Below are 7,450 nucleotides of genomic sequence, written 5' to 3'. Positions count from 1 at the left end.
GAAACCTAGCATTATTATTGCTAAGTTTTAGTCTAATATTTATTGCGACTAATTAACTCAAGATCTATGAGATATATTGTTTTATAAATGTTAAACAATACTTTTTAACTACTATGTACAGACAGGGGCCATACATGAAACATCGGAGGGCTAGACCATTTTGACATTTAAGCTGTTCTAAAATCCAACAACTCTATGTGACCCTTCAAACCATAGTCCCCGTGCCGTAAACAGTTAAAATGTATTATAATAACACTTGTATAATTTATAATACTTAGCTCATATATTGTTTATAGGTTCATAATAACTATATTGTACTTAAATATAAGTTATACTTAAAAAAGGGTAAGCATAATTCACTTACAATGGAGTTTAGCGAAGAACTGGGCTCTGTGTGAGCAGAACTTCTAAGCCGAAAGCACTTCTTCTCGAAACCTTCTGGTGCTCCGGGACTCGCCTCTAACACTTAGGAAGTGCTAGGGAATGGGAGGGTTTAAAAAGGATGTTTGAGAGAGAAAGAATGGGAAAAGTGTGAGTTTTGGGGTGATCCTCGCACTTATTTATAGGCTGGGGGCTTCGGGTATGCTGGGCGTAACCTCGGAGTATGTTGCGTGTACGAGGGCCAGGTGTCACCATCCGAAGCGAAGCCCTGGAGGGAAAGCGAGGGTCCAAATTGCAGCACGTGTTAGCCTCGCATCCTTTCATTATTTAATAAACTTCTAAATTCCGTGATTTTGGCATATACGCTTTGTTTTCGACGTTCTTTAAAGTTATATTTTAACACACTTAGATATATAAATTATTTTATTAGAATAATAATGAATAATATAACTAATATGACGTGATATGTTTCACGAACAATTTCGCTCTTAAACAATATATCGATGTTTGTTGCACAAAAAAAAGTCATGTTGGAATTATAGTATGATTATTACGATTAAATTGTACAAATATACTTCAACAAGGACCATAATTGCAAAACCAAAAATCATTTTTAGTCTACTCAGAAAACACCTAAAACACAGGGACTAAAATGTAGCTTGTCGTTGCTTATCCATTTCTCTTCCTCATGCATTGAATGAGAATCTATTTCTGTTACCAACCCCATAACTGAATCGTACTTTCTCAAATACATGAAAACCGTTAACAATCATACCACGATGACTCATAAATAATCAATGTTGTTTATTTAGTAGGTTAGAGTTCGTTATTAATAGTTATTTTAGATATTTATATTTGTTAATTGTTATAAAACATTTTTTTTATTAAGATACTATATACCTTATTAATTATTGCAGTTAATGCAAACTTCTCAAACTTTAATGGCCACTTTTTAATTATGTTTGAAATATTTATCCACTTTAAGAAGCTAATTGATATACAAAATTTTTTATTCATGTGTTTAAACTTTTAACTATTGTTTACGAATCGCTTTCCATTAAAATATGTTAAGTGAAACGATTATCTTGAAATACGTTATGTAAAAAGTGAACTTTATTGATATTGGGTACGTGAGCTTGAACCGAAATACGGAATTTTAGGAATTTTGTTATTTCAACTCATTAAAAACGAAAATATCATGCTGACCATAATAAGAAAACACGTGTTACTTAGGTTTACAAAAGATGCAAATTGCACAGTTAGATGAAACACACATTTATCATCACAAAATATTCTATCAATATTTAACTTTGATGAAGATTATTTAAATAAAACTAGAAATGCTCGAGGAATTGAATATTGTTTCATCTCTTAACATGAATGATGGAATACGAAGAATTATCATGTAAGGAAATTCCATCCATTTCGTCATTTCGTGTTGCTGTGCCTGTTTATATGCAAGCTTTTCAGAGGGGTCGGTTTTTAGAGTTATATTTCAATTTCAATGTGATGAACAAAGTTGGTTTTGAATATTCTAAGATATAACACTACTTATTCTTGGATAATCTATTGTTTATGAATGATATGTTAACTATCATGTTTGTTGGATAATGTACTCCTAACAAATTATATATTTCCTTCCATATGATCACTTATAGCGTTGGGAAATACATAAAACCATTTTTATTTTTCTTTCCAATTCCTTTTATGGTATCGTTTAGAGTGTGTTATGCTAAACCCAAAATTAACAGGTTAGGTTAACAAATCAAACCAACCAATCATTTCATTAAATAGACATGTATTTGGTTGAAATGTCTTACTAGATGGCAACCTTCCAACTTTTATATATATATATATATATATATATATATATATATATATATATATATATATATATATATATATATATATATATATATATATATATATATATATATATATTTTCATTTCATATTTTTTTAAACCCTATAACTAATTAAAAATTTACAAAAACAAAACCTAAAGTCTTATATATTTAGAATGTTATTATGGACATTTATAATGTAATTATGTTTTTTTTTTTAAATTGGAACAATTGTTTAGACCTTTTAACTTCTTTGACTAAGTGTAAACTTTTTATTTTATGTTAATATAAAATCCAAATGGATCAACAAACACATGTCAAACCCCTTCATTTATCAAATTAAACAGGTTGAGTTGAGTTAAAAATCTCAACCCGTTTAATAAACTAAACAGGTCAACCCAAACCCAAACCCAACTCGACCCATTGACAGTCAGCTCATACTGCTATTATGGATCCAGTCTTTCATCGGCAATTTACATTTCATTCGATACATTATTTTGTCTCGTCCTCTACATGTTTGTTATGTACCTATTTCCGCTCGATTTTCATATCTACAGTCTAAGCTTCATTTCGCTTCTATTTCGTCTACGGGTCGGAATTGAGTTATCCGAGGCCGGAATCGGCATCGGCATCGGTTTTGGCGATTCCTTTGATGGTCTCATTCCTTCGGGCACAGGTCCATCCATGTCAATCACAACCGCATCAGAAGTCAAAAATGTCTTTGCAACCGATGTTGCATGCTCTATACAACATCTCACCACCTATTTCATAACCATTTTTTTTTTTTCAAATTTCAATTTTTTTTTATAAAATTATTTGCAATAACCGATGTTTTGATTGATACCTTTGTTGGATCTATAATACCCGCCGCCATTAGATCTTCGTACTTGTTGCTTGCAGCGTTGTACCCGTACCTCATATCATCATTCGACAAAACCTAAATACAATTTAAAAAAATTAAAAATTATACAAATTCAATTCACAATTTATTTTTTTTATTTTTTTTGGGGGGGGTTAAATTGATGGATGTAAATTAGGGTTTTTGTTTACCTTCTCAATAACAACACTACCATTAACACCAGAATTTTTGGCTATTTGCCTTGCTGGATATTCCAATGCTCTTTTGAATATATCGGCTCCTATCTTAATTTTCACAACCAAAATAATTTTCAACAATAATAAAAATGTAAAGATACATTTTTTTTAATAGGAAAGATACATTTTTTTAGATCAAGTAGGGTTATTTACAGAAAAATCCCAAACTTTTTTCAAAAGTTTCAATAAAGTTCTAAAAGTTTGTTTTTTTTTTTTGAACAGAAAAGTCCAAATATTTTGATGTTTTGCCTAAATTAACAAAAAAGTCATTTTTTATATTTGAACAGCAAATGAAAGATTATATGCTTTTTTTTCAAATTAACGAAAAAGTCCTAAAAGTTTTTTTTTGAACTTTATTGAAACTTTTAAAAAAAGTTTGGGACTTTTCTGTAGATAACCCAATCAAGTACACAAGGTACTAAATGATTGGTAATATTAAATATATTTTGAATTTTCCTAAAAGAAATTTGAAAAATATGAGACATGATTATGATGATTAGTGATTACCTTTTGCTCTTCATTATCCAAAAGTTCTTTGATTTGATTCACTTTCAATGATAGCCTCAAAAGACAACAACCACCACCAACTACAACTCCTTCTTCAATAGCAGCCTTGATTTTAAAGAAGTATTAAAACCTAAAAAATAAACAAAAATAGAAAGTCAACAAGTTGACCATGTGTAATTAAGTTCATTTACCTTAGTTGCATTTACAGCATCTTCCATTCTCAGTTGTTTATCCTTCAATTCAACTTGTGTTTGAGCTCCAACCTAATCATATAAAAATAATCCAACCATTAAATTATATATATATATATATATATATATATATATATATATATATATATATATATATATATATATATATAATAAAATTTCAAGATTTTCATCTTTACCTTAATAATCGCAATCCCACCTGACAATCTTGCTATCCGTTCTTTAAGAATTTTCTTTTCAAAATTCTCTTGGGTGTTCTGAAAAAATAAATTGGGAGAAAAGTTTATAGAATTACATAGTTTATTATTTAGGAAATGAAGTGGTGTATATAGTATATACCTCAACAAGGTTTTGGATTTGAGTTACCCTTTTTTTTACATCTTCTTGAGTGCTTCCATCAGTGACTATTAATGTGGAATCTTTGGTTATAACAACTTTACTTGCATTTCCAAACATCTCCTCTTTGACCCTTTCAAGGGTCAACCCTGAATCCTCCCTAATCACAGTCCCTACAAATGTCTATACTTTATAATTTCATCTTCATTTTTTGTAGTTAATAAAGTGAAAAAATAAACTATCAAGATTCACAATATTATATGAATGTGATGTGATATTCAATAAATTTAACACCTTTTTGACCAATAACACAAAATAACCACCAATTTCGCAACCAGATAGATGTTAAATTAATTTTTACTGACAAAAGACTGCAAAAAGATAACCTTTTTTTATACAGATTCCGAATTATAAAACAATTTTACAATTATAGTTGCGAAATATAACTTTAAAAAAAAAAAAATCTTTTAAAGTTCATCTCATAAAAGACCTTATATTTTGTGTTTTTTCCGTATTAAACCTCAACTTTATTTTTTTCATGAAAATAAAGGTGGTCAATTTGTTAATATCACCCGATAAAGTGCTCATTTTGGTAAAAAAGGTGGTCAATTTTGTCAAAAAGGTGGTCAATTTGTTAATATCACCCGATAAAGTGCTCATTTTCGTAAAAAAGATGGTCAATTTGGTCAAAAAGGTGGTCAATTTGTTAATATCACCCGATAAAGTGCTCATTTTGGTAAAAAAGATGGTCAATTTGATCAAAAAGGTGGTCAATTTGTTATTATCACCCGATAAAGTGCTCATTTTGGTAAAAAAAGGTGGTCAATTTGGTCAAAAAGGTGGTTAATTTGTTATTATCACCAGATAAAGTGGTCATTTTGGTAAAAAAAAGTGGTCAATTTGATTAAAAAGGTCATCAATTTGTCATTGTCACTTGTTAAAGTGGTCATTTTGGTAAAAAAAGTTGTCAATTTAATTAAAAAGGTGGTCAATTTGTTAATATAACCTGATAAAGTGGTCATTTTTGTTATTAATCTATTTAAAGATTGAAGGGATTTTTTTTACTACCTCCAGTCAAGATAGCAATGTCATCTAAATAATGGCTCTTGCGTTGACCAAAAGCAGGAGCTTTAACAGCTGCAGCTTTTATTATTCCCTTGAGTTTGTTCCTAATTATTGGAGCTAAAGCTTCCTTCTCAATTCCTTCAGCAATTATCACAATTGGATTGTCCTTTTTAACTGCAATGTCCAATACTTTATACACCTCCTTTGGATTTGTAATTATTTTGTCAACCAAAAGCAACTGCAATCAACAAAATTTCACATTTTTCTAATTACTTACCTTGAAAGTCAAAACTACACCACTTTTTAGAATTTAAGGAGGATATAAATCAAGAATCTTACCTTGCAATCTTGAAATTCTACTTTCATGGTTCTTCGATCAGAAAAATATTTAGATAAATAACCTCGATCAAACTGCATTCCCTCTACAATCTGTAAATTGTTTTCAGCAAAATTCCCTTTCTCAATAGTGATAATCCCCTTTCTTCCTACTCTTTTAATAGCTTCAGAAATCATGCTTCCAACTTCTAAATCATTTCCTGCACTTATGGTGGCAACATCTGAAAGCTCATGATCCTCAACCTACATAATAGGCATTTTGGATTTAAGTTTATAGAATTAAATGGAAATTGAAAAGAGGATCATATTTGTTATTTAATCAAGCACCTCTCTAGACATTAACTTGAGTTCTGAAACAAGGGCTTCTGATGTTTTTTGAATCCCACGTGATATCTGTATAGGATTCATGCCTGCTGCAATAACCTTGAAATTTTGAAAAAGTTAATGAAATCTTGGTTTGAGTGATTGAGTTTCAATCTGTTTGTCTTCCATTGATGACATTAAAATATGTTTTTTTGGTTTTTTTTATACCTTTACACCTTCAGCAATGAGGCCATGGGCAAGGATGATGGAAGTGGTGGACCCATCGCCAGCTAGATCATTTGTTTTTGCTCCAGCTTGTCTCACTAGTTTCACACCAACATTCTCAAGAGGGTCCTCTAGTTGAATCTGAATAAAGCATTTATCAACAGTAGAATGGATTATGAATTTCACTGAGGCAAATCATCAAACAGTTGGAAGACAACTCTACTGATCTCTTTGAGGAGCCAACAGATGAGCCCAATTGTTAAGTAAGAGAAAGAAAACCAAAAATTATGGAGGAAAAATTCTTCTACTGACCTCTTTGAGAACAGTTTCACCATCATTAACAATCTTCGGAGGACCATACTTGTTCTGCAACACGACATTCCTACCTCTTGGACCCAAAGTAACTCCAATCAGCTCTGCCACCATGTTCACGCCTGCCTACACCCAAACCCCACGAAATTCATTACACATCGAGAATGTAGATGGTAGAACCTAGTTATTCCAAAACACAAATTAACAGCAAAGTATCGCAATTTGGCAACAATCGAATCCCAAATTATGTACCTAATTGGGATAAAGATGATAAATGGGAGAAGTTGAATGAATCTGAAGAAACATATAACTTAAATACCAATAGGGAAATAAATCACAACTGAACAATGCGACTGACCAGGAGCTTTGTTGTGGTTGAACCATCATGATTGAAGTGAATTTCTTTAGCCATTGATGTGATTGGGTTCAGTGATTTTCTACTGAATTTCGGAACTTTTGGATTCTTGAATGATAACGGAGGTGCAACAGATAGAGAAAAAACCATGTTTAAATTCGAAGTTTTTGTGAAGAATCGGAAAAGGATAATGTGGAATCATACAAGTTCCTGTATAATAAAATATCTGTTAGAAGTTGCTCTTGGCGCCTTTCAAATCCCAGCTTTTAAAGCGTACTCTTTGAGATGGATAAGACCCACCCATTTAAGAAAGGGCCGATCCGCTGGATATAACAAAATAACGATATGTTAAGAGAGGGAAAAAAATTAAATTTAGTCTAATTTTTATTATTATTTGCCAAAGAAATAACTAAAAGAAAATTAAGAATTGATTATAATAGCCTATGAAAGATTGAAATCATAGCAAGATTTTTTTGGGATGCG

The 7,450-nt window shown here is 30.9% G+C and overlaps 1 protein-coding gene across 4 annotated transcripts; it reads right to left on the bottom strand.

The window, feature by feature from the left end:
- Positions 1-2,525: 2,525 nt before the first annotated feature.
- On the bottom strand, positions 2,526-7,220 carry LOC145009263 (chaperonin 60 subunit beta 4, chloroplastic-like). Of its 4 annotated transcripts, none has more exons than XM_078967956.1 (13): positions 6,971-7,217; positions 6,613-6,738; positions 6,304-6,441; positions 6,100-6,195; positions 5,776-6,015; positions 5,440-5,674; positions 4,375-4,544; positions 4,215-4,292; positions 4,018-4,089; positions 3,827-3,931; positions 3,275-3,367; positions 3,069-3,161; positions 2,526-2,985 (listed from the first exon to the last, which is right to left on the bottom strand). In XM_078967956.1, the coding sequence occupies exons 1-13, from the start codon at positions 7,115-7,117 to the stop codon at positions 2,776-2,778; spliced, it is 1,803 nt and encodes a 600-aa protein (XP_078824082.1). In that variant the 5' UTR covers positions 7,118-7,217; the 3' UTR covers positions 2,526-2,775. The 4 variants fall into 4 exon arrangements, with proteins under 4 accessions (XP_078824082.1, XP_078824084.1, XP_078824083.1 ...); XM_078967958.1 differs by having other exon boundaries at positions 6,613-6,734; positions 6,971-7,104; XM_078967957.1 differs by having other exon boundaries at positions 6,613-6,792; positions 6,971-7,100.
- Between the last annotated feature and the right edge of the window lie 230 nt (positions 7,221-7,450).

The sequence above is a fragment of the Lactuca saligna genome, chromosome 8 (genome assembly GCF_052625555.1).
Source record: "Lactuca saligna cultivar CGN05327 chromosome 8, ASM5262555v1, whole genome shotgun sequence".
NCBI classification, from domain to species: Eukaryota; Viridiplantae; Streptophyta; class Magnoliopsida; order Asterales; family Asteraceae; genus Lactuca; species Lactuca saligna.
This window is presented reverse-complemented; position numbering and strand designations above follow the sequence as displayed.

Bases quoted from the DNA above. Each gene is read 5' to 3' on its own strand.
- LOC145009263 (XM_078967956.1), bottom strand. From the start codon at position 7,117: ATGGTTTTTTCTCTATCTGTTGCACCTCCGTTATCATTCAAGAATCCA. The intron at 6,196-6,303 runs GTATAAAAAAAA...CAAAATTTCAAG, and splicing joins TCATTGCTGAAGGTGTAAAG to GTTATTGCAGCAGGCATGAA. The intron at 2,986-3,068 runs GTATCAATCAAA...GTTATGAAATAG, and splicing joins GTATTATAGATCCAACAAAG to GTGGTGAGATGTTGTATAGA.